Source organism: Grammomys surdaster, unplaced genomic scaffold (genome assembly GCF_004785775.1).
Source record: "Grammomys surdaster isolate TR1022 unplaced genomic scaffold, NIH_TR_1.0 199, whole genome shotgun sequence".
Classification (NCBI taxonomy): Eukaryota; Metazoa; Chordata; class Mammalia; order Rodentia; family Muridae; genus Grammomys; species Grammomys surdaster.
The window spans coordinates 1,950,261-1,977,326 of record NW_021604644.1 but is presented as its reverse complement, the minus strand read 5'-3'; the positions used below and the strand labels follow the sequence as shown (position 1 = coordinate 1,977,326).

The 27,066-nt window shown below is 47.8% G+C and overlaps 1 protein-coding gene across 1 annotated transcript in view; it reads left to right on the top strand.

The window, feature by feature from the left end:
- Col15a1 (collagen type XV alpha 1 chain) overlaps window positions 1-27,066 on the top strand; it is a 104,869-nt gene that overhangs the window by 54,135 nt on the left and 23,668 nt on the right. The window contains exons 12-24 of the mRNA XM_028770227.1: window positions 5,761-5,853; window positions 6,941-7,066; window positions 7,571-7,633; window positions 15,986-16,021; window positions 16,392-16,532; window positions 16,724-16,789; window positions 17,432-17,467; window positions 17,566-17,649; window positions 19,159-19,224; window positions 21,458-21,493; window positions 23,946-24,008; window positions 26,396-26,464; window positions 26,573-26,608. Of these exons, the coding sequence (XP_028626060.1) occupies window positions 5,761-5,853; window positions 6,941-7,066; window positions 7,571-7,633; window positions 15,986-16,021; window positions 16,392-16,532; window positions 16,724-16,789; window positions 17,432-17,467; window positions 17,566-17,649; window positions 19,159-19,224; window positions 21,458-21,493; window positions 23,946-24,008; window positions 26,396-26,464; window positions 26,573-26,608 (915 nt within the window). The remainder of the gene's footprint in view (window positions 1-5,760; window positions 5,854-6,940; window positions 7,067-7,570; window positions 7,634-15,985; window positions 16,022-16,391; window positions 16,533-16,723; window positions 16,790-17,431; window positions 17,468-17,565; window positions 17,650-19,158; window positions 19,225-21,457; window positions 21,494-23,945; window positions 24,009-26,395; window positions 26,465-26,572; window positions 26,609-27,066) is intronic.

Genomic DNA, 27,066 nt, shown 5'->3' with positions numbered 1-27,066 from the left:
GGGTCTATAGAGGCATGGAGCATAAATGAATGGCATGTGAACCTCCCAGCTGAGAGTCTGAGGCTGTGGGCTGCTGCTGCTGACCTTAAGCTGTCCTGTGGTTCTGCAGGCTGGCTTCTGGTCTGGAGTCAGTTCAGAAGATGTTCAGAACCATCCTTGCACACACTTACAGTGGCTTGATAGAGATTGTCATTGACTCAGAGAAGCAGGCAACTCAGAGTCAGCCTTATGTGAATCTTGGGTAAACTGCTCTTCAGAGGAAGATGGTTCTCACAGAGAACCTCCTGCTGGTGACATATGGAGATGTGTCAGTTCCTGGAGTGACACTCTGAAAGCCACCACTCAAGGTCCAGCCATGTGACCCCCCAGCGGCAGTGCTCTGGTGGCCTATGCTTAAGGAGTGCAGAGGTCAGGAGAGCCCTCTGAGGATCCTGAATGGCCCTGTCCAAAAGCGGCTCCCAGTGACTAGCTGGTTCCCATTCGGCTGCCTTCCTCAGTGGTTAGTGTTGCCCTAACCAACCAACTGATTTGGAACCTTTGGGTTGTTTGTTTAGTTTTGTTTTATTATAATCACAATATCATCTATCTCACAAAATTAACAGTAGCCTCTTCATGTTCTCTAATACTTAGGCTGACTTTTTAATGCCCCTTGCCAGTTAGTTTGAATCTGATCCTCCTCAGTGTGCACATTATGTGTGTTTATATTGTATAAACGGAGAATATGATTGTTCCATGGTATGGTTAAGGGGGGGTTAATATATATTAAATATGTATTTACATATACATATATATTTACATATACATACATATATACATCCCTCCTCTTCACACACACACACACACACACACACACACACACACGAGAGAGAGAGAGAGAGAGAGAGAGAGAGAGAGAGAGAGAGAGAGAGAGAGAGAGAGAATGAACAGCCAGAGGCATTTGGAAGAGTCCAGAGCAGAGAAAGATGCAGACTGTATGTGGCCATCAGACTGGATAGCAGCAAGGCTAACTGTCAGACAGGAGAAAAGAGCAGAGAATAGAAAGTCAAGAAAACAGATGGGAGAGAGAGAGTGGAGAGAGAGAGAAGACATTGAGAACAGCAAGGTTATCAGTGGATGAGTAGATTTGGGGAGGGGGAAGCTCATGAACTGGAGAGAGTTTATGATAGAGGAGAAGATGAGAAAATGTGTATCAGATCCTTGTGGTACTGAGGGAGCCTGGAGGCCAGCATATGCTTTGATATGCTAACAGGCACCACAGGAAGCTGAAGGTGCCTTCTATCCAGGGAAAGGATTCCTTTTGGTAGAGGAGAACCAGCCTCTCAAGTTCCGGAGGGATGCTGGCTTTTATCTACCCACCAGAAATTCTCCATCTAGGTAGAGCCCATTTGTGGATATTTGGGCTGCCTTTTGGAGTTTGGGGAATTGGCATCTCCTTTGGATCTGACAGATTCATCTCTCAGGGCTCTTTTTGTATATAATAAATACGAAAAGAGCCTTGTCTCCCACCTTCTTTTTTCTGTTTGCCTTTTATTTTATTTTATTTTATTTTATTTTATTTTATTTTATTTTATTTTATTTTATTTTATTTTATTTTTTGAGGAACTGGGCCAATCATCCTTGTATCCTTGAGTTCTCTGTTCTGAGAAGTCGGACTGTTGGGGCCAGTCATACTGCTGGGTTGAGGGTAGGGGTGAGTGGGTGGGGCTTAGTGCTTCTGGGAAACTCTGTCCACATATACTAATGACCACAAAACTGGATACTAACAACTGGAAATTAACCACTACACAATTGCAACCGGGAATTTGGGTTCAAGCATCCTCCTCAATGGAGATAGTCTGATATGTAACAAAGGATTTGTTTGCTAGGCCGTTAACCTCAATATCTGTCCATAATAGAGAAAACTTGGGACTGATTTAATTAGCTAGCAAAAGGAGACTAACTGAATTAAAGTCTATTCAAATCATGGGAACATTAGACATTATTGAAATCATTCTCATTTGTACTCAGTGTTGGAGAAGATGCTTATGGTACCACACTAAGTGAAAGAAGATGGCCATGAACTTGAGTGTGCTGTGTGGTCTTAACTGTTTGGAAATACATACTCTGGAGGGAAACACCCTCCTTAAATGTTAGCAGTGTTGCTTCATACTGCTGGGACTGTGGCGTGTGGTGAGGTTCTTTGTATGTCTGTTGGTTTTTGCTCTGGAACTTTTAAAGTTTTTACAGTAGGCTTTTCTCCCATTGGTGTTTGTCTAGTTTTTGTAGTGCTGGGGCTTGAATCTAAATCCCTGTACATGCTAGGCCAGCATTCTACCACAGAGTGACATTCCTAGCCTTATGACAGAATATTTTTTTAAAAAAATTTAATTAATTAATTTATTTGGATCGGGGTGGCAGCCATATGTACAAGAGTGGAAGCCAAAATAGGGCACCAGCTGTCCTCCACCTGCCTTTAGCTATTCTTTTAAGGCAAGGTTTGTCTCTCAACCTGAGCCTCCTGCTCCCTTTTCTCAACTAGACTTGAAGCCAACAAGTTGTATCAACCCTTCTGTCTCCCCACCTCCTGCAAAACAAAAACAAACAAACAAACAAACAAACAAGCAAACACAACACTACGGTTATGAGCATGGGAAGGATGCCCAGATTCTTATCGAGTGCTGGGATCCAAGCTCTAATCCCTGAGATTGTGTAGCAGCCAGTCTTATCTGCTGAGACATCTCTCTAACCTCAGATACTTTTGTAAATCTCTATGAAGAGGATGAGGGGGAGGGATGTAAGAGGAGCAGGGAGGGAGAGGAGGAGTGTGGGGAGGGGAAAGAGAAGAGGGAGGCACAGGAGGAAGACAAGCAGGAAGAGGTGTGGTAGGTGAATGAGCAACTGAGCAAAACACAGCATCCTGGCACGCAAGTCATAAAGACCGATCACTGTCAAGCGTGTGTGTGTCAGGCGCCTGCGATGAACTGAGACTGATGCCCCAATTTCTTTGTGGAGAGCTTAAGCTCAGTCAGGAGACACCTGCCCTGGAATATTCTCAGAATCATTTCTCAGAATCACAGAGGCCACGCGGTTCAGGGGGTACAAGACGAGCCTGGCTCTGCAACCAAGTGAGCCTGGCTCTGCAACCAAGTTCTTCATGTCTCCGTGTTTCAAGCTGCTGCAGAGCTCACAGACCGCAGCGTGCCTGGTTCCTACCTCGTGACTTGTGAGCTTCGATGAGTTCATGAGTGGAAAACTTTGCCTAGCACATCATACCTGCTCAGTTAATTAGCTGCATGAAATTATGCATCACACAAAGCTCAGAGAGGGTTATGCTTACACAGTTCCTGGAAGTAGGGATGAGAGCATGGTTGTGATTTAAGTTTTTGTACTGTCTACAGCCAAGTCATCATTATCAGACATGATCCAGAAATTAGTCAGCAAAGCCCACCAAGTTTAAAATGAAGTCCTTCCATTGGCTGACCTTTATGGGCCCCACCTTTCCTATCTGTTAGGGAAGGTCCTTCTGAGTCACATGCCCTGTCCCTGGTTTTCCTCTTGAGAGGGGCTTGACGAGGAAGAGGACACTGGTCCTGGGGTTGGCCTCTCGCAGCTGGAGGCTCTTAGTAGATTTGTCAGCTGGGGTGATGGGGGTTGCCTGTGGCTCAGCTGCCAGGATGAAGGGGTGCTTGGGCAAATGCTGTCTGAGGTCCATCACTGCAGAGGTTGGTTGTCTTACTGGAAGAACTGCTAGGGCAGGCTATTCCAACATCACTGTGACCCCAACCGTGATTCTCCAGGGCTCTTGCTCTGACCCCTCTCCACCTCTGCCCTAGGCCTCTGCTTTCATATCTCTTAGAGAGCAATCTCTAGGGCAGCCAGTGGCCCGTGGGTGAGGTGTCCTCCTTGGTCTATCTCTGCCACTTCAGGGAACTTCCGAGGCAGCAGGGTTCAAAGGGTGGTTCAGGGAACCCTAAGAAGAAGCCTCCCAACACCCACACTGGGGGTTCAACATCCCTCTGAACTGTCCTTTTGTTCAGCTGAACTGTTCGTTCACTTTATTTGTCAGGACAGCCATTTCTCGGGAGGCTTTTTGACAGCTGACATCTCATAGGCTCACTTTGCTCCTTCTCCCCTCCCTCCCTCCTTCTCCCTTCTTCCCTTTCTCCCCATTTTTTTCTCCTCCTCACATGGACACTTTTGGCATCTGAAAGCATTTCCTTAACACCAGTTACAGTAAGCTGAGGGACCAGAGGGTCTCCTTGGAGAAGCCCATGGTTTAAGGAAGGCAGATCTGAGAAGAGTCAAGACCTAGAGAGGCTTGAGGGAGGCAGTGGAATGAGCAGTCCACTGGTTCCATATGCCAAGCCTCTGGCAGGGCCCAAACCAGGGCTGAGGGAATCCTCAGGCAACACTCGGGTTTGTGCATGTGCAGCTTATCCTACATGCTCCTTCTCTTACCAGTGGGGTGCAGGAACACAGTGCCAATGAGCCCTGAGAACCAGCAGTTGGTGGTTGCAGGGGTCAGGCTAACAGGGTATGCCTTGGGCCATCCTTACAAAAGAAAACGCCTTTCTTCAGTTTGAGTTTAAAGATTAAAGGTGAACAGTTTCTACAGAGAGGAGGGGAACAGTGAGAGACGAATCATTGATCCTGTGGGTCTCTTTGGAGACTCCCTAGACCTCCAGACTCTATGGCTCCTTCAGTCAGACCCCAGGCTTCCACTGTTCTGGAGCCCTGTAGGTTCAGCTCCATATTTCAGTTATATTTTCTAGGCCCCCGAGGGAGCAAGAAGGGTACCCCAGTTAGTCCCTGGCTCAAGACCTGCTTCTTTCACTGGGCTTCCTATCTCTAGAATTGACACCCTGGAAACAAACCATGAATGGGTCCCTCTCTGCTTACTGTATAGGTCCTCCTAAGTTCCCCAAGTTTAGCTGTGAGGTATTCCCTCTTCCGTCAGATGAAAACATCAGCCTTCAGTGGGCACCCTTACCTCTAGTACTACTACCTCTGCCTTAGTTACTGCTCTGCTGCTGCAAGGAAGCACCATGATCAATCCAACTTATAAAAGAAGGCATTTAATTGGGGGCTTGTTTACAGTTTCAGTGTGCTCATCCATTATCATTAAAGAAGCATGGTGGCAGGCAAGCAGGCAAGTGCTGAGAGAAGATGAGAGCTTACATCTGATCCTCAAATTACGAGCCAAGAGAGACTGACACTGGGCCTGCTGTGGGCTTCTAAAACCTCAAAGCCCACACCCAGTGGCACACCTTTTCCAAAAAGGCCACACCTCCTAATCCTTCCCAAATGGTTCCACTATTTGGGGATCAAGTATTTAAACATGGGGGCCCATGGAGGCAATTCTCATTCAAACAATCAAAACTCCCTGCTGATGGCTACAGGACAGTGAGTCCTGCTCCTAGCTCTAACCTACAACTCTGATCTTCCTTGGACTTCTCAGTGAGGGATCAGCATAGACGTAATTGATGATCTAATAAAGCTATACCCAAGTTCTTACCTGCAGGATGGTTTCGCACTGGAGGATACCTAAGAACTAAGTCTGGAGAAGCAACAGAAGGGGTTGAAAGGAAGCTGAGTCCAGGCTATCCACAAACTATACCTTGGGGAGGCTGAGGCAGGACTCAGCTGGAAATGGGAGGGGAGGCCAGAAGAAAAGTTGGCCATAGACATTTTAAGGCTATAGGAAATGAGTGCTTCAGGTAGCATAGCTGTCAATGGAGACTGGAGGTTGGATCTACATGTGGGAATTTCTTCTTTCTTCAGATAGGAGTGGAGGCTGAGGGGTCAGGCCCTGTTGGGGGCTTGGATGTGGGCTCAGGCTCTGGAGACATCATGGGCAATGAGGATCTGTTGAGAGTGAGTATTAAGGGTTTGGGGGGCTGTGCTGGGAACCTGGGAGGGAAGGTTGTGGGTCAGACAGCAATGACTGCAGACTGACCCCCTGGGAACTGCTGGCGCTTGTGTGTGGACATCGTCATACACTCCCCTTTACTTCATACATGTTTGATATTTCCACCTCATTTTCAATAAGCATGAGCCTGGATTTGTGTTGAGAACTCCCTCTTCGCCACCTTCCTCCTTCCCTGGAATCGGTTCCTTTCTCCTTCATAGCACTTTGCTCACTGCCCTTCTCCTCTCCCCATGTCTCCCACCCTCCTCTTTACTTATGAAAGAATTACCCTGGCTTCTTCTCTGTTTGGGTGGCAGCTCACACTAAGCATCCAGTGTAAGATCCTCCATGGCCCCCAGTCTGCTCTTGGCACGTTTTTGGTGCCTGTGACACATCTGGCTTGCCCAGGGCTGGGCTCTGCCAGTCCTCTTTAAATTGCCAACAGGGAAGTGTGCTGGTTCTTGATGCAGCTGTTGCCCCATACTTGGGCCCAACCCTCTCTCCAGCCCTTCCCCTGAGCCCTGTGCTGCCCCAGCTTGAAGCTCCACTTTGCTGCCCCTGCCTATTACTCGTGCCCAGGGCTGGAATGGGCCCTGAGCTCAGTGAATGGGTGATGTGCAAACCCAGTGGATCTATCAAGAACATTCTGGTCTGGTGAGATCTGACAGCCCAGCAGGAGGCTGAGGGAACAAGTCCCCTTTGGTAAGCACTTCAGGACAAGGCCAAACACAGGCTGTTTGGCTGACCTTATAGTCAATTAGAAAGCTGAATTAGCCAGAGCTCCTCTGGGATTCCAGATAATTGGCTCTTTATACACCATTTGGGAGAGAACATACTGTGATCTGCTTGGAAAGCCGTATGTTCCAATGCCAACTCCCTGCTTTTCAACTGCGTGGGTATGAGTTCTTGAGTCATGTTGTCTCCTTGAGCCTCAGTTTCTCCTTGAGCAGGAACCCCGGTCCTTCCTTATCAAATTGTTTCGAGAACTAGAAAGAAGGTAAAACACATGCTTGATATTCAGCCTCTCTCATTGCTTCTAACAAACTCTTTCAGGGTCCTCCTGGTCCCCCAGGCCCACCAGGATCACCTGGGATTCCAGGAAAACCAGGAACTGATGTTTTCATGGGACCCCCTGGGTCTCCTGGAGAGGATGGAGCTCCTGGTGAGCCAGGACCACAGGTGAGCAACTGAAGTCTCCTCCTTCAGCCTGTGAGCATGGGGGCTTCCATGGGGCTTCCTTTCACACACATGGACCACAGACCCAGCACTACCCAAGGCAGGAATCCAAAACCTTCCCCATCTGAATCATTGCTGCGACTCCAGAAAAGGACAGCCAAGAATGTTCTGTGTGCACCCATTTTCTGACGTGTGTGTGTGTGTGTGTGTGTGTGTGTGTGTGTGTAGCCTCATAGAAGTTTGGAATCTACTACAGTATACCACAGTTAGCTTTGGTATGGGAAAGCCTTGGAGATCATCTATTTCCTGACGTCCTTCAAGTACAGTGTTCCCTGGTGCAGCTCTGAGCAAGTAACCTAGAGAGCAGAGGATGCTTGTCTTGAGGCACAATCAGCAAGCCCTGAGCTCACTGGTCTTGAGTTCCCCAGCCTTCCCTCCATCCTGCGTAGGGTTTTGTGTGGTTTTTAGCAAAGATTCTGTGAGCTGATTGTCATTGATATTCCCCAGGGCCCTGAGGGACAGCCTGGACTTGATGGAGCCTCTGGCCAGCCTGGAATCAAAGGAGAGAAGGTAGGAGATAGTCTGACGTTTCCACACAGGATGCCAGCCTGGCCTCTCTCTCACCCTAACCTGAGCTTGTCTCCTCTCTTATTCTCTTTCCTCATTTCTCTGGGATGTTCCCACCATTGAGCTCACAGTCCCCTCGCCTGTTTCTCCTTCCCACTCCTGTGCGCCATAGCATGAGTGATCGGTAGTGACACCATCTACCTCATGCCCCACCTATGGCCTTTCTGTGCATCCTGACCAGACATCCTTTTCTTCCTGCCCACCCTGTAGCATTAGGACTGTCACTGATGTCTACTCCTCCTACAGTCATCCTCCTCCTGTGCCTGTCCACCTTCAGGTAGCAGGTGCTCACCGGGTCCTGAGAAAACACCTGTGGCGCCCTTTAGGGAAAGCCCTAATGCTTTTCTTGGTTGGCACCAGCTGTTTCTGTAGCATGTGACTACTGCTCACTGCCACAGCTCTTTGGAGCAACAAGCTAGCTGCTCTGTGGTCCTCTCTAGAAGGTTCTAAGCCTCCACATGTGGTATCTGCCTTGTTAGGAACGTCACTTCTCTTTGTCATCAAGGCCCAGTTCACATGCAGTGACCCTCCTTTATCCTAAGGGCTATGTTACAAGACTCCTCTCCACACATATCGTTAAACAATAAACTGTTTCTTGTGTACACACACACACACACACACACACAGAGAGAGAGAGAGAGAGAGAGAGAGAGAGAGAGAGAGAGAGAGAGAGAGAGAGAGAGAGAGCTATTTAGTTTCTAAATTAAGTACAGTAGAAGATTAACTGCAATAACTAGTGATACAATAGATCAGTCATAACAATATAGTATAGTAAAATACTAGCATCACTACTGTCTACTTTAGAGCCATTACTGGGTAAAACAAGGGTTAATGAATGGGTGAATAATGGTCTGATAACTAAGGTGGCAGCTGAGATACTGATGAATGGGTAGTGTATAGAACATGGATATGCTGGACCAAGAGATTGCTTATATCCTAGGTAGGTTGGAGCAGGAATCTGTAAGATTTCACTGTTCTGTTCAGAATGGTGTGTACTCTAAAATTTGTGGATTGCTTATTTCTGGAACTTTCCACTTAATAATTTCAGCCTGTGGCTAACAGAATGGCAGAAACCAAAGTAAGACATGGATAAGGTGAGGGGGTACTGAATGTGCTCCTCTTCAGTCTTTCTTTGGGGTCAGTGCTTTGTTTGGGATTTGTTGAGAGGAAGTCATGCCACACAGCCTGGATTGGCCTCGAACTTGTGATCCCTCTACTCACCATCTAGTGCTAGGTTATACATGTGTTCCATCACGTCTGACTTCTCTCAACATTCCTTTTTCTCCTTCCTCTTTCTGTGAGCACAGGGTTGACGCTGCTGAGAACCTTCTTAGCAATGACACAGAAGTTGCTAGCATTCCTGTGTACCCTGAACCCTTATCCTGCCTTAGAGCTGAAATATCCTTCCAACCTAGCAATACTCTATTAGTCTTTTATGAGGAAGTGGGATATTCTTCAAACAGCATTTTAAGTTAACATTTCTATTTAGCCTGCTTTCAATCTACTGAAGCCGCCTACTATCCATCCATGCTGGTGCTCGTAGGGGAAGGCAGTACATGCCCCTGTAGCCTTCCCAGAAGTAATGAAGACTTGCCTCTTTATACAAAGAGAGATAATTAGTAAAAACCACACATTTTGCACTGATGATATGCTAATGTTGTTTCAACAAACCCAGTCTATAGGAGATAGGTAGGGGCAGTGTAAATCACTCCCATGAACATGTTTGAAATGTCTCCTGCCAGGACACCAGAGCCACTGAATCAAATCCCAGTTTCTATCCATCAGCCCTTGAGTGTGCTTAACTGAAAGAGTAACCTGATTTTTTTTGCAAATGAATTTCTCAGAAAAAGAAACAACTGTGCAATCTTAGGGAAGTTATTTTATACAAAACAACAGTTTCATAAGAAATTTAGGTCTTCGGGAAGCCCCACCAACCCACACTTACCTTGCATGCTCCTACAAACCAGGAGCTAAACCTCCCACACTGTCTGTGCTTGGAGACACCCTGTGCTGCATATGACGCCCCTGTTGGCTGCAGCTGGTTCATTAGAGCAGCAAGGAGGAAGAGCCGTCCTGCTCTGGGGAACTGCTGTAGATCCAATTTGCTGGTTTGTTCCTGGGATTTGCTAAGAGGCCCACTGTTGTCCTGGGGACACGGGATGCTTTTGAGTTAAGCAAAAGCAGATTCTATAAAGGCTTGGACATTTGCATTTGGAGAGTTGATGAAAAACCAGTCTGGCATATAGTCTTGTAAGCGCCTTCATTTGTGAAGGAAATGAGTGTCTCAGGGTTCTTATGAGACATCAACTCCAGTGATACATTTGACCCCTGACTCCTGTCACAGTGTCCTCTTTTGGCACACACATCCTTATTGACAAGGCCTAGGCAGCACTTCCCATGGCCGGATAAACTGAGCTGTAGGAAGTCTTTTCTCATGCTATTAATCTGGGCTATAAGCCCAGGTAACTATCTAAATTGGGGGACAGTCCCATGCTTCCCAGGCTAGCCTCCAACTCCATAAGAGCTGAGGATGATCTTGAACTCTGATTCTCCTGCCTCCCCCTCCCAAATGCTGGAATTAGACCTGTGTACTATCCTGCCCAGCTCAAAGTGAGTTGCTTCCCCACCGCACATAATGAGTGAGATTCAATTTATTTACCTGGGCAATTTAATACTTATATATAAAAACATTATTATCAAACATGAACTTGTTATCAAAGTGTTGATGGTCATTAGGAGTGTATCTAGTAGATTATTTATGATGTTTAGCATAAACAGAAGCACCTTTTATTTTCCCCACGTTAGGTTAAACAGCTAACCCTGACACCTTTAACCCAGGAAGGGAGAGGTGGGAATGACCTATTTTCCCAGCTGCAGAGCACATCTGGGAGGGCAGTTGAGGAGCCTTCTAGAGAGCAGGATGCTCAGATATTATTCCTTTTGCACTGAAGCTTCTGCCTCCAGCTCTGCCAGGACTGAGGCATGGAGTCTTCAGGATCCAGGGTATTCATGGTCTTCATTTGCCATAGAAGGCTCTGAGACACCCACATAGGAAAGAGTCTGTACTCTGAAATTTTCTCAACTACCCAGAATTTATGGGGAACTTGAATACCCAAGAGCTGTCTTTGAGTAATCTCACTGGGCTGGAAATGTCAATGTAGACCCAGCTTCTGTCTTTCCCATAAGTTAGAAGAGAAATTTTCTGATGTCATCACCAAGGTCCCTAGTTCTTAGATATCCCAATCTGCTTTGGAACACAGCTCATGTGATAGCATCAGGGTACCCTTAAAGACTGAGGATATACCTGCTTTTGCCTAGAATCCAGAAACCAGCTGTGTTTGAAGTCCTACACACCACAGTATTGGCTTCTTATCTGTCCTGTTATTATCAGTTGGCTTTGGCACATTTGCGTGGAAGGTTTCCATAAAACCAAAGAAATTGTAGTCTATAGAGGATACTGAGCTAAAATTAACATTACTACAAAGCCCATGACCAAACCTGGCAGACTACCCTTCAAGGAACTCCAGCAGAAAAGAAAAAAGTCATGTATCTGAGGTTTCCATGTTTCTTTATATTGATATCTTGTAATACCCTTGGTAATTCAGTTCACCACAATGAGCCACATTTTCTACTGAATTCTGTTAGCCTTCTTGTTGCTGTGACTAAACACATGAGAAAAAGTAGAAGGATTTGCTTTGGCTTTTGGTTCAGAGATTTCAACTCACCATGGTGGGAGCCCATGGTGGGGCAAAGGTCACGGGTCAGGGGACAGAGGCTCTAGCCATCATGGTGAGAGTTAGTGGTGAGGCAGTACAGAACAGCTCATGTTGGCCAGAAAACAGAGTGCATGCCTGAGCTAGGAGCCATTTCCAATTTTATGCCATCTGGACATATGAGACATGCCACTCGGATGCAGGCTGAGGGTCTCCCTTCTTATTTAATCCTCTCTGGAAACACCACAGACATCCCCAGAAGTGTGGTTTACTGATCCTGGCATTCTCAGGCCAATCAAGCTGATAGTTAAAATTTATCATTACAGATTCTAAACTACAGGACAGGCATGGTGGCTCTCACCTTTAGTCCCAGTGCTTCACAGGCAGAAGCAGGAGGATCTCTAAAAGGGTGAGGCTACCCTGGTCTGCATAGTGAGATGTAGGCCAGCCAGGGTTACATAGTAAGACCTTGTCTCAAAGTAAAAAAAAAAAACAAAAAAAAAAAACCTTAAGAAAATAGTGAAGTATGATCTTGTGACACACAGCAGGGTTGTGAGTCATTCCTCTGTAGATTTGATCTGTCCATAGTTTCCTGCTTACAACCACATATCTCTACTAGTTGGAATTCCAAGAAGGTGCTGGACTCAATGCACACAAATTCCTTCTGGCTAAGGAGTAGCGTCTTCTATTGTCTCATTTCAGAAGTTCGGCGTATTTCCTGGACTATTTATCACAGTTCTCAATTTTTACCTTAATCATTCACGAAAGTGCCAATAAGGTACTTCCATTCCCTGGCCAATCTGGTCAGTTCCTAATTGATGGCAACCATACCTGCGAGCCAGTGGACTAGACCTGAGCCCTACCTTTTTCAAGCTGAGTAAAATAACCAGAGAGAGACCAGAGACTAAGGTGGTTTCTAGAACTTCATCTCAATCTGCTACAGAATACACTTGGCTTAAATGAGCTTGGGAAAGCTATCGGAAAGGATGCGCTTTCCCCTTTCACGATAGAGTTCTCTTTAACGGGATCGATTGGAAGAGCAAAGTGCAGCTTAATCTTTTCAGAGTCGTGGCAACCTTAGGTGTGGTTCACAAGAGCCCTGCAGCTGGTGATTAGATGTGTGGCTGGAAATAGATACTTTTCTTAAGGAGGTACTGAAGCAGACAGTGTGCAGTGCATAACTGCTCATGCCCAAGGGGAACAGAAATAAGAAACTGTAGCTAAATAGGGACTCAGTAACCTGAGACACATTTCTGCACCAGGTCACACACATTTGCTCAGTTTGCCCTGTTGGCCATTGGTGAAGGTGAGGGTGGGTGGGAATAGGGATAGGGGTGGGAGTAGGGGTGGGGGTGCTGTCTTTGGCCATGACTACTTACTCTGCTTAGTGTTCCATTCCCTTGTGTCTCTGAACAGCCAGAACATCTCTGATGGCTTCTGGGCTAGGGGACATTTGAGCTTCTGCAGGGCTGCCTAGGACCAGCTACAGAAGGTTCTGACTGTGGCAGCTTGGTACACTCCAGCATGCTCTCCCTGCCCTGGGAGTCCGATGCCACCTCCAACAGGCTCGACACTTTTCCTGCTCATATCATTAGCCCAAGGACTAAGCAGGGTCTCCCAACCAAGGAGCTGTTACTGCGATGTGGGGCCTTTCCTCTATGCCCCATACATACCAGGCATCTGTATTCCTTCAGCACTGCTGGATAGCCCACTCCTGCAGGATCACAAGCCTTGCCACAGAGAGCTCCCAGATGCCTGAGGAAGATTAGCAACAGCCACTGAGCAGAAAGTGTGGAGAAAGACACCTAGTGGCTGCCCGTGGGTCTCTGGGTGACTTGTCTGTGTGCTGGGCTACCCAGGGATGCTCTCACCTTTGCCATTTACCTGAAGAACTTTGTTTAGGCTCGTCCCCAGTAAACGTTCCCAGAGCCAGCTGGAAGGAACCTGAAAAAGTATTCAATTCCTGGCTTCCCCCTGCTTCTTGGCAGAGCCATGGGACAAGGAAGTGTGTTGGGCTCAGATCGGAGGTCAGAGAAGTTCTGCCTTGGAGAGTTTTTGAGTGAATTTATAGTTATAAAAATAGTCAAGGTGGACACTTTACTTGCTTCCTGTGTCCCATGTTTCCTCCTCAAATATTCTCGAAGGACAGTATAGATCCCTGTAGTGTTTTCAGAGTGGGTCTGCGCACAGCATTCTTTGCAGATTTTGGCTGTTTAAAATCTTCTGTTAGCCTAGCGTGGGGATACAAGCACTCAGGAAGCAGAGGGAGGTGATCTCTATGTGTTTGAGGCCAGCCTGGTCTATCTAGATAGTGAATTCCAGATCACTCGTAATGTGATCCTGGCTTATTTGGCTGCGTATGAAATTTTAAGAAACCATTTGCCCCTGGAATTTGAAGGTAAGCATCCTGTTATAAAGGATGAGCTCAGATTTCACTCCCAGTCCCAGCCTACCTAAAGCCGCTGCCTTTCCCCTTGGCGTGTTTGAGGAGTCACTTTCCTTTGCTTGGTGTATTGAAATCCCTTGGTGCATTGCCGCTGGATGTGGATCCTTTAAAACATGTGTTCTCCCTCTTGGTACTAAAGAGCCTCGGGGTGGAGTGGTGTTTAATCTGGAGACTTCCGGGTTGTGGAGCCTCTGTTTTTTTCAGGAATGTTCACCACAGATCTCAGCCTTCTGCTAAGGTCAAGTGCAGGGATGTCAAGTTGTTTGCTCACATGCTGCTTACTCTGTTCTCTGTATCCTTTCTTCTATTTGATCAGTAATTGGAATTCCCGATTATCCTCTGAGCTCTGTTTGGCCATTCTTCCTATATCTTTTATTTGTTGTGCTGATTTTCAGAGCAGTTCTGTATCCTGGTCTTTTCTCTTCTCTGCTGTGTTTCTCTTTAGAGTGTGCCTTTTCTCTTAGTCCCATACAGTTTTTGTTTCAACCATCGTAAGTTTTTATGTCTGTGGCCTCCACTGTTCTCATCTGATAACAGTTCGTCCTTGTTTTGTGATTCTGTAGCGTCTTCCGTTTTCTCCCTGAAAGCATCAGAGATTTTAGCATTCATGTTGCGTTGTGTTCTTCATGCTGTTGCTGACTTTGTCTCCTTCATAGTGTTGCCTTTTCTCAGATTCTGGATTCTTTCTGGGTGTTTGCTTACAAAATTGGCATCTCATTTAGTGTCTAGGCCTCTGTTGGCATTAGACCATTATGGAAGTAGGAAGTGGCTACTTCTGAGGCTTGTAAATTTCCAAATGGGGATGGAAAGACCAGTACATCCATCACACAGGGCACTTCAGAAACTGATCTTCCATGGAAGCCCGTGGATCTTCCAGGCTTCCAGAGCCCTGCCCTCTCTTTGCTCCTGAACGTAACTCTTACTGTTCTTGCGGTATTAAGGCACCCCCCCCCCCAGTGCTCCTTGGCAGGTGTGTGCCAAGGAGGTGAGGGGAACTAGTAAGGGTTGACTACTTCATAAAGTAGAAACTCAGCCTGTCCCCCTGTTAGAGGATACAGGGGCATCTCTAACTTCTTGCTTCCTTCAGGGTTACCCCTGCCCCTTCACCACCCTATGCACACCCTTGCTTTCTCCACCACCATGCAGGGCATTTCGGTCTCTGTGGCTGAGTTCTTCTTAGCTTCCTGTTTCACTTTGGCATTTCAGGCCATGGGATTTCTGTCTTCCTTGAGGATCGCCACCTATCCTATGGGTGATAGAAGTTATTGCTATGCATGGGATCTAGCCCAGGAGAGGGACAAGGAGAGATAGAGTCTTTCGTGGCTGACACATCGCTGTCCATGTCATAGCTTCTATGTGGCCACATGATAGCTGGGCTGTCTCCTGCAAGAGAACAGCCTTTGCTCGGCTCACAGTTTCAGGGGTTGAGGTCCAGTTGCCTAGCCCCATGGTTTGGTCTGGGCTATGGTTGAGACAGAACCAGGGCAGCAAGATGACATAACAGAGCAAAGCTGTGAGCTCTTTTGACAGTCGAGGGCAAGGTGGTGGTCTGGATGCAGTGCTAGCTGGCTCCCTGTTTCTCCTAACTTGGTCCCTGGACTCCCAGCCTATGGGATAGTTTTACCCACATATTGGGCAGGTCTGCCCCACTTATTTGATACTTTCTGGAGACTCCCTCAGAGACACACCCAGAAGTGTGTTTTACAAATCCTCAAGATGCTTCTCATCCCAACCAAATTGATAATCAAAATTAACCACTACCCCTTCCCTTGTTTAAAGTTGGAAGCACCTCTTACCTCTGTCATGGAGGGGGTAGGATAGGGGACAGCTGCCTTGGTGTGAGTCTCCAAGAGACTGCTTTGATTTCTCCAGCTTCATGCCAACTGCCTTAGTTTAATCTCAAGGAGAAGGGTTTGGTTAATTATTGAGGAATGGATTTCTCAAGGTTTGGGCCTGACTTGTTCAGTAGACTGATTGATACCTATGGTAATATGCTCCGCCTGGAGACACCAGCCAAACCCAGACAGAACGAGCCTGTTGTCATAGCCTGCTATCCACTGTCTGTAATTCTCCATTTTCCTTTGAGCAAGCCTAGTGCTACGCATCCTAATTGGCCCCTGTGTTTGTGTGTTTCAGGGAGCAAGAGGGCCTAATGGTTCGGCTGGCGAGAAGGTAACTGAGAGCAGCTCTTCTCCCCTCTACTTCCCTCTCCAGTGTACCCCTGGGCCAGAAGAGTGAGCCCATAAGTGTCACAGAGCAAAGAGAAGCACTCCCCAGAGTGGAGGCTTGGGGGAGATAGGCTAGCTGGGATGGTGGGAGCCAATCCGGCAATGTTCCTCCTTCCTCAATACTCTAGTGAGCACGTCAGCCAAGGGAAATGCCAATTAGTGAGCCAGCTGTTCTGTGCCATCAAGCTTCGCCCATCAGAGAATTTCTAAACTTAATTAGCTTCAAGGAGTCATTTTCTGACTCAGGTGCTCACGCCGCTTCTTCTGGGGTGGGGGGAGTTGCAGCTGGCATCTATCCTGTCTTCTCTTTACAGGGTGACCCTGGCAGCCGAGGCTTGCCAGGTCCCCCAGGGAAGAATGGAGAAGTTGGCACCCCTGGGGTCATGGGACCGCCAGGACCTCCTGGACCCCCTGGGCCTCCAGGCCCGGGATGTACAACAGAACTTGGATTTGAGGTGCGTTTGCTCTTTCTGTGACTGAAGAGTGATGGAGGATAAAGAGCATTGGAAGCCACAGCACACTGGGTACCGGCCCTGGGGTAGAGGTTTTGTTGAGTTCCCTGTGAGCTCCTTGCCCCCAGCATCCTGCCTGGCTCAAGCAGGTGCCTGGCAGTGAACTCTGGAATACTTGCTTCTTCCTCCCCTAGACTGAAGGCTCTGGGGACATCCAGCTGCTGAGCAAACCCAGAATCTTGGGACCCTCCTCTCCAAGTGTAGGTAGACTTTTATGAATCCTTTTATGCGGGCTGTCCTGATGTTACCCCTGGGGGAGGAGGCTGTGGGGCCTCACTTTGATGATTCACACTCACTATGCCTCCAGCCACAGGCTGGGTTGCCTGTAAGGTACTCATTGCAGTGAGGAAACTTGATAGTCATCTTTGTCCCTACTGGCCAGTTCCTCACTATTGAGCATCTCTGTTTCATGGCTTCCTGTCACTGTGCTAGGCTCCCAGCAGGTGCCCGCCCAGTCCATTCGCTCATCACCAGCAGGCACTGCCCTTGCCCTGTGTGGTACACCTGCATGAAGACACTCCACTGGATATAATGATTGTCACATGGAGCCCAGAACCGAGTGTCCAAGGAGTGACTTTTAACACATGAAACAGCTCCTGCACACACGGGATCTAAGGGTGGGATCACAAGGGCACCTCCACGCTGGGAGAGGACCTCCATGGTTGGCTGTGTGTGTGGACTTCTCTTCTGAGCCTGGAATGGGAATTTTCCCCTTGTCCTTTGATCCATCACCCGGGACAGCATCCTTTGGAGAGCTTAGGGAGAGATGCAAAAAGATAGGGTGCGCCAGCGAACAGGAGAAAACCAAGGAATGTCTCTTCATCTTTGCTTATTTTTGTCAGGGTCCCAAAGGAGAAAAAGGAGAACAAGGAGCCAAGGTGAGTGAGCCATCGGAGGCAGGGTCCTTCTGGGAGGCTACAGAAGCATTGCCCGTGGACTGTGAGTTTTGTTCTTAACATCCCTCTGCTGTAACTAGGGTGAACGGGGAATGGATGGAACCAGCACTATGGGACCACCTGGGCCCAGGGGGCCACCTGGACGTGTCGAGGTCCTGTCCAGTGTGAGTATCACCCAGGTTAAAGCTTTCCACATGCTTTCTGCTTTGCTAAGGGGGATAGAAGGTAACCTGTCACTTCAGGACTTCGAGTCTGTTGACTATCCAGGATGTCAGGGCCTGCACCTGCCAGCATGCCAATCTATCTGTTCCTATCCTCTCCATGCCACCACGCTCCTACATACGACCTTCAGAGTCTGCTCTTCTGTTGGGCAGGGTCAGGAGCCAGACAACAGCCTAGAAAGTACTGGAGTCTTAAGGAAGCCCCAAATAAGAGCTCCAGAAAGGCCCTGAGCTAGATAAGAAGGCAAGTCAAAGCTGGAGACACAGGCCTGAGATCGCCTTCACTGCTGGCAGAGAGTACTGATGGCCTTAACTCTGTGGGAGAGCCACTAATTCCAGAATCCAGTCATAATATGGAGCTCACTAATTCCTGAGTCAGACAAGAGATAGAAGGACAGTGCTGAACATACTCCAAACTGCCATCAGAAAGCATCTCCCATCTTCCAGGGTGGGGGTAAAGAGACTAGGAGGAGCTAGGGTTATACCCCTGAGGGCCAGTTCTTGTTGGGAGAGGTCTTCAGAAGAGCTCATTGGATGGGTCTTTGGGAATTTGTTTAAAAGAAGAAAAAAACCTATTAGACAGATTCCAAAATTTCACTTAGGAAGCTCGCCACATGGATGAGTTAACCAAGCCTCTCTCCACTCTGACCCCCACATTCCCAGGGAGTCAATAATGTGTGGTTTTCATGTCACCATTAACTCCTATGAGGAAGCAAAGGCTTGGCAGCGCCTGTCCTTCCACGTGCCCCTTGTCTTCTGCCTGTTCCCACCTCAGTGTCACTTAAACCTCTGCATCTACCATCAACACTCTGATGCAGACACTCGTGCCAAAAGAAAAAGCCCCAAAGTCCTGGAAAAAGAATGACCAGAGTTAAGAGGAAAAAGAGTATGATTTGAAAGTGCCAAGACTGTGGGGAGGGAAGTAGACAGTCTTGAGTGCTTGTGGGGGAAGTGTAAATTGCATGGCCCCTTTGGAGGGCTCCCTGACAGTCTGTTCAAACTAAAAATAGATGTCTTCCAGAATCGCACATGGAAAGCTCCACACAAGATGACTGAGTAGGGAAGAATGAGTTGAAGGGAGGGTACAGGGCCTAATGCCACTTATCTAAAGTAACAACATACATGAATTATATCACACACACACACACACACACGTTTTACATGGGCACACACATGTATGTATGTATGTATGTATGTATGTATGCATATGCTTATAACTTTAGAAGAGAAGGAATTCATCTGCTGGGTAATTTTAAAGTTAATTTAAAAGGAAAAGTGACAGGCGGGCTGGGCCTGTTTGACGGGGAGTGGGAGGGCTGGGTGTGTTTGGCAGTGACTTTGGGGTGTGATCAATGTGCTCCCATACTGGGTGACTTCAATTAAGGTCTCTTTGCCAGAAGCAAGGAAGAGCACTTGTCTTTCTTTGTCCTCACTGAATTTTTTCTCTTTCAGTCTTTGATCAACATCACCAATGGATCCATGAATTTCTCTGACATTCCTGAGCTCATGGGGCCTCCGGTTTGTATCTGCGTCTGTCCTTGAGTGAGGAGGGTTCTACCCAGATGTCCCCATGGAAAGTGTTGGGTTTTAGCTTCAGAAGCATAGAGCCAGAGTCTATCCAAGTCAGAAGAAAGGAAGCCTACATCTTTGAGTTTTTATACTACTGATTCTGTGGTGCAAAGTTGCATTCAGGGAGCAGAAGTGTTCAGTCCTGGACACCAGAAATCTGTGTGAGATCAGACAGCACCTGGAATCTCGCCTCCTGGGCAGTGTGGTGGGCCTACATGTATCTATCTGCTCAGTCTCATTTCTTAGAACAGGATTCTGCTTATGGGACACTTTAGCCAGAGGATTAACACCTATTTCACCCTTTCTCACAATGTTTTAGAGATGTCTCCCTCAAGGCTCATGCTTGACAGGGTCTCAAAAGAAGGAAGGAGTTCAATAAAACTCTCATGACATCTGATGGGGACCAGGGAGGAGAAAATGCTGGCCATAGGAGCCTTGGGGGTCCACCGTCGTCTCTGGTGACCACTCAGAGCCCCTGGTTCTCTTTCCAGACGTTGGAACAGTCTGTATGAGGGAGGGGAGGGGAGAGTGCTTGACACGCCATGGCACTTGGCAAGTCACTCTGGAGCCAGAGATACAGGCCCATAGCTGTGCATAGCAGATGTCTGCCGGGGCAGCCTGGCCTGCAGCAGAGGGAGGTCGGCCATGCATGTTATGTGGGAGGGGAAGGACCTGGAATATTCCTCAAGATTTCTGCAGCTATCTGGAAGATGCCTCTGCCCCAGTTTTCTTCTGTGGAGCAGCATCTGTGAGGCTCATTCCACTGTGACCTCTCCTGTGTTGTGTCCCATGGGGGCTCCTGTCCATTGATTGCTACTGAAATGAATAATCCAAAGACCCAATATTCAAAGTCCAAGGCAGGCCAGGCACTGGGCAAAAATCCATTCACAGGGGTCTTTGTTCTCCCTAGAACTGCTAGAGAGAGGTCTAGGGTGCTAATGGGTAGACAGCAGAGCGAGAGAGACAGACTGACATGAACATGAGCATCTCTGAGCTGCTGGGCCCTGGGCCCTGGGCCCTTGGTAGCTGGATTCTGGGCCTCACCTTCTGTTCTTTCTTCCCCATCAATGTCCTCCCTGAGGGTGAATCCAGGTCCTCATCTCTAAGGCTGGATCAACCTTTCACTTACTCTGTAGCAACTTCTTCCTAAGAGGACTCAAGTATTACATCCATGCCTCTGTCCCATAGCCACTGGGTTAAGAAATTTGTTTCTAACTAGTTCTCTTTAAAATGTAATTTATTAACATTGTGTGTGCGTGTGTGTGTGTTGAAGGGCATATGACGAAATGGGGATGTGTGTGCCACAGAGTGTCACAGAGTGCATATGGAGGTCAGAGGACAAATTGGTAGAGTTGGCTCACACTGGTTTACATGGGTAAAAACAGGGATTGAACTCAGATCATCAAGCTTGGCAGCAAACATTTTATCTGCTGAATCTCCTTGCTGACACCTCTATGTAGTTCCTGTGTGTGTGTGTGTGTGTGTGTGTGTGTGTGTCTGTGTGTCTGTGTGTCTGTGTGTCTGTGTGTATATCCATCTCTCTAATTCTCGATCTGTCTGTCTGTCTGTCTGTCTGTCCTGTCAAACTCCTATCCTTTTAATAACATCAGCAACCTGGACTTGGCAGGAATGGCAGGTTGTGACCCAGTGTGGTGAAGTACACTCTGTTTGCCATACCATTTAAAAATCCCATCCCTTTCATAAAAGACTAGCTCCCAGCATGGACCCACTTCTCCCCCAGCCTCTCAGCCTGTCCTCAAGCCCATCTTCAGAGCTGACTTACCCAGGTTCCCATGCGGTCCATCCCTGCTCCTGGGAACTTCACACAGAGTCATCACTCAGAGGAAGCTTCAGCGGAGAACAGGGGCAGGCCTGAGGAGCAGCATGTGCCTCTGGGTGCTGGAGGACAGATCGTGCCTCTCGTTAGCTAGCTGTACGATTCTGGGTGGCACTTTCCCTCCTGGTCCTCAGCATAACCTTCTACAAAGTGGGACAGTGAGCCACACTGGGTGAAAATGGGCTTGGGTCCTTGGCAGGTCCCTGGGGGTCGGTGACTTACCTAGGTCTCCATGCCATCCCTGCTGGGTTAAACAGGCTCAGGCTTTTTCCCTCCTGAGGGACTGTGGCCCATGAGGTACAGTGCTCCTGACTCTGAAAACTCTTTGTCTTTGGTGTGTTGCAGGGGCCAGAGGGTGTGCCGGGGCTGCCAGGATTTCCAGTAAGTACTGCAGTGGCTAGCTTCCACCTGTTCTCAGGAGCTATGCTCATTCTGTTGATGCCCCTGAGATGCTGTTCCTCCCTCATGACTAAGCCTTAGCTCCATCGCACACACTCATAGTTTCATAGTCTCCGCAGACCTGTCCTCTCCTTTGAGACCCATAGGGTTTATTTTTACCGTCTTGTAGTGATTCTTTTCTGCCGTCAGTGACAGGTTCTCCTGAGTGTATCTAGTTTCATGACAGCTACAGAGGGCTGGGTCTTATGTCTCTACCCCTGGGCCATCCAGCCCTGGGCAGTAGCTGGGTGACTCTAGCTTATCAAGTGACAGTCTATGAAGATAAAGTCCCTCAAGACATAGGAAGTCGGTGGTGCCTGGGGACAGAGTAGAGCCACGGATTGGAAGGCTCCTAATTGACAGCCCGTGTGTGTGTGTGTGTGTGTGTGTGTGTGTGTGTGTGTGTGTGTGTGTGCGCCTTATAGGAGAACGATGTGTTTTTGCATTAGAAGCGACCGGTTTTGTCTAGAGTTTGTGCCTATACAGAAGATCAAGAGTGGCTCCAGGGGGAGAGCTACAACACTTCTTTGAAACTCTGCATCTTGCAAAGGCCTGAGGCGCTGTGTCTGGGACACGTGAAGGAAACAGATAAGAACACCATAGGAGTGCATTCCCGATGGCTGAACTGTAGCTGAGCTCCTCTTATCATTTCACACGTTTCTGAACTTTTAATATGATGAAGCTTTTTTATATTTTCTAAGTGAGCCTAAACTATGAAGATGGTTTTAAAATATCATATCCACTAGACATTAGAACAGAAGAAGGAGCAAGCAGGAAACAGCCTTGTGATTAACCGGGGAAAGAGGTCTGACCTCTTAGCTGCAGCCCCCAAGGTGGCTGCTTCAAGTCTGAGGGCACATTCTGGAACATTCCAACATGCGTTCTTCCACGAGAATGATTGTGTGCTCTGAGGGGGCCACTACAGGGAGTTAGGAGGCCGCATGAACAGGAGCAAGGCCGCATACCCCAGATGTGAGTCTTCATCTGACAGATTTGGCCTAATTGTCCTTTACTTAAAATTATTTGAAAAAGAAAGATGAACAAAAAGTTCACTGCTAAACTGCTAAACAATAACAATAACACAATAATAATAAAATAATAATATTTTCAGGATGCTACTGTAATGGATAACATACCCTTTCGCCTATCCTGCTAAATAGCAATAAAGCAATAAATTGCCTTGGGGCAGTGGACACTGTGAGTGGGCAAGACACTGTCACAAATGTTCTGTGCCTGCTGGAGTTGAGGATCATGAACTCTGGGTGGAGCGTAGGATTTGGCTCTGCATAGGGTGCCGGGCAACCCAGCAAGGGGTGGGGGGCACAAGCTTTGGTGCAGCAGCAACAGGTCTGGTGCAAGGTCAAGGGAACAGAGTCACCTCCATGGTGCAGGAGACGTAGTGTGAGTCCCAGCCAAGATTAATGGCAGACTAGGATGCTGGGTCTCATCTTGTCAGGTGGATGTTGAGCCAGCAGGTAGAGGATGTCCAGGGCAGCTGTGAGTGAGTCAGCCCAGGGGGACCAGGTAAAAGCAGATCCAGATCTGCCCGCCTGGAGGAAGCTAGCATTCAAAGGAGTTAATGCTGTCTACGAGAGCAGGAACAGGCTCAGTTACTCTACCAAAGAATTAAAAGGCAGGAAAGGAGTGTTACTGGGAGTCTTGGGCAGTTCCAGCAGCAGATCTATCCTATGCCATGGGAATCAGGGTCTTCTTATGGGGTTCCCACTTTCATTAATAAAAGAATAAAGAACATACTCAAGTGGAGGCACAAGGACATTTAGAAGGAAAACCCAGGGTAGGCAAGCTGAAAATCTCACAGCTGCCTGGAGGACGAGGAAGGAGAAGATAAACATGGAGATCAGCCATCTGGTGGCAGGAGAACACCCTGTGGGGACAGGGCTTTAGAAAAAGAACAAGGAAGCCAAATCTTTGGTTAGGGACTTTACAAGCATCCTTAGCTCTGGACAGGATCCAAAAGAAAAGGACAGAAGAAATAGATCTGTCCGAGGATAGGATAGCTGACCGAGCCACCCCTAACCCCAATGGCCTGGGAAGGAAAAGTACAGTCCTCCTAGGAGTGGTTCCCTAGCCAGCTCCCTGAGATGCCTCACTGGGGCATCCTCCACAGCAGTGCAGGCTCTCCAGGCCTCCAACACCCAGGTTTGCCTTCTGCCCACAGTTTCTTGCCTTTTTACAGTTAGCAAAAGATCAGAACTAATCGTGATTTCTGCCTGCTCATTAAGAGCTTGTTCTGAGAGAGGGTCAGGGGAGAGACAGAGATAAGGACACAGAGACAGACAAGACAGAGAGATAGAGAGAGACAGACAGAGGTGTTTTTCTGTTTGAGGAAAACACTTTTAACCATAACACATAAACTTTCAATGATTCTTTGCAGGGCCCTAGAGGACCAAAAGGTGACACCGGCGTGCCTGGATTTCCAGGTCTAAAAGGAGAACAGGTAGGGGCCCAGATGGGGATGTGCTTGGAATTTGCTGGCCATTCCTATTTGGCCAACTTTCTGTTTGGAGACACAGTCCCTACAGTGCAATTTGGTGACATTTAAAAGATTCCCAATCATCACTACTCTCTAATACCAGGATGCTTTCTTTAATTAAAATCTATTCTGTCTTATTTTTTATATGTGTGAGTGTTTGGCCTGCTTGTAACTCTGTATACCACATGCATGCAGTGATTGTTGAGGCCATCAAAGGGCATCAAATCCCTTGAAACTGAAGATAATGAAGGTTGTTAGGGGCCATCTGGGTGCTGGGACTTGAACTCCAGTCCTCTGGAAGAGCAACCCTGTGCTCTTAACCTCTGAGCCATCTCTCCAGCCCATGAAAGGTTTTTTATCATCCTGAAGAAATGCTGTGCCTTTTTGCAGACACCTTCTAGCTGATGACTTCTCTGATCTCACACAGAAGGGCACTGTTGATTCTACCCTTCCCCCATCTGAAGAGAGAATGGCTCAATGCCCCCTAGAATGCTGTTCTCACACGTTGATCCATCCTGTCCCCTGGCTATCACTTGTGCTTCCTGACGACAGACTTTTCTGGAACTCTGGGATGAGTACAGAGTCTGGACCACAAATGACAATTGCTGGCTGGAAGAGTGTGAAAATCAGTGAATGAAATGAATTCTAATATTTGGTGATTGTACGTTGGGGCATTGTGTAGTTAGAGTAGATGTCATACAGGGGACTTCTGGAGAAGCTCAGGGTTGAGAGCCTTTGTACCCCTACACGACCTCTTACAATCAGCTTCCGAGTAATTTTTCATAGCTGAGGAAGACAGGAACAACCATAAGAAGACAGCAAAGACACTGGCTTACACTCATGCATTCCCTTCTCTGTTGTGTGGCTACCCCTCTCTCATCTTTTGATCCCCTAAGGATTCTGGCTGCTTCTTATACCAAGTATAATAGGAAGACAAAAACAGGAAAGCACTGCAGATGGGCAGAGTTCTCCCCACTCCAGTTTCAGAGGCTACACATGGGTGTGGCTACACCTCCCTGGGGAGTCTAAAGGAGCATCTTTGAGAGGAGTGAGGCTTGGAAGTTTCTCTGGGCTTTCTTTCCCATGTGCCACAGTGCCCCCAGGTCAAGGAGAGAGGCCCCAGAGACCTGGTTTCCAACACTAGGAAGCAGAGAGCTCAGTGTGTTGGGCAAAGTTTGGAAGCATGGGAGAGTGGTGATGTCTGGGTCCCTATGGTGGGCTTGCAGAGAAGGGGTAGGACTGAGTTGACTTTGGCAGTTCTTGCTTCCCACATTCCTTTTTCTATGTGGCCAAGTAGGTAGACCTAAGACTCTAGATCCCAGAGGCTACTCCTGCTGCTGATTCTCTGTCACTTTAAATGTCTGGGACAGACACCAGTTAGCTCGCCCCAGCTCTTACAGCAACTGCATTTCCTGCCGCTCTGCCTCTAATGCTTTTGTGCTTGCCTCTTCCTGCTGCTCAGGACTGCCTTTCCTCGCCAATGAAGTGGTAAGACTCACATGTCAGCTGTGGGCTTTGGGGGATGGAGAGAGACTTCCCTGCTCACTCTGGTGCCCTATTTGGCCACTTCCAACTGTGGAAAGGAGGTTGCCAGCCCAGTTGCCAAGGGCTAGTGCTGAGGCATAGAAGGATGCTTGTTTCTCCACATGGCCTTCTTTTCTGCATGCATGTCTTTCTGGAACGCTCAGGATAGTGGATGAGCCCATTGAGGACAGGATTTAAGAACAGTATCCTGCATCCTTCCACCCTAGTCTCCCATTATCTCTTTCCCAGCATTTCGGAGAGCTCTGCCTAACCAATAAGCTGTTCACGCAGAGGCTTGGAGAATGGAGGACAGCTGCACATCAAGACAGGTGGCTCTTGTGTTGAGAGCGTATACACCATACGTATAGCTTTGTCTCTCCCAGTTTCAGCTATTTAAACAAGAGTGAGGATTCTTGGTAGGGGCAAATCTCGAGTCATTAGGAAAACAAGCTATCAGATTTGTCAGGAGCTAGATGTCCAGGACACCCTGGAAGGACATCCTATGGCAAGAAGTAGATGACCATGCTGGGGCAGGATCCTGGGGTCTGAGGATGAGAGTATACAGAGCTATCCTTGTTTAGTGCCCTTGAAGGTGCACTTGAACATAGTTAACTCGGACAACACTTGGAAGAAAGATCTCAGAAAACATTCTGCCATGCAAGAGGCTTTTGTAATCCTTTAGCAAGAAGGCTTTGCTGGAGTGGCGGGGCTGGAGGGGTGGTCTGAAGGGCAGAAGCCATGGCAGCAGGATGGAGAGCTCTCAAGCATGACCTCTCAAACAAGGCGGCAGGAGGAGGCTGGACCTTAAAATATTCTCTGCATTGTAGGGCGAGAAGGGAGAGCCTGGAGCCATCTTGACTGGGGACATCCCTCTGGAAATGGTGAAGGGGAGAAAGGTAATTCTGTCAGCACACTCTGAGGGTATACATGTGCTTTGGCTTGCCATCTTTGGTTGCTTCTTAAGCAGTGTTTTCTGAGTGACAAGTGCCTGTCTCCTATTTTAGGGTGAACCTGGAGTTCATGGAGCACCAGGACCCATGGTAAGCTGGGTGTCTCTCCACTGGGTTGGGACAGTGGTTCAAACATTTGCCATGCTTTGGCTCACTTAGATTGAGTTATTCTACTTGTGAAAATATAAAAGGTGATACAATGACAGGTGGCAGAGCATGTGTGGGAGGCAAGCTACAGGGACACAGACTTCTTAGTGGTTGCCAGGCCTACCTAAGACTTTAAAAAACAAACAAAACAGGGATGGAGGGAAGAGAGATGGTTCAGTGGTTAAGAGCACCTGCTGTTCTTGCAGAGGACCCAGGTTCAGTTCCCAATACCCACAGGATGAATTAGCTATCTATAACTCGAGTTCCTGGGGACCTGGCACCCTCTTCTAGCTTTGGTGGGCATGAGGCATTGACATAGTACACATACATACGTGCAGGCAAAACACTCTTACGTATAATAATAAATAAATCTAAACAACAATAAACAACCAGCACTGGTT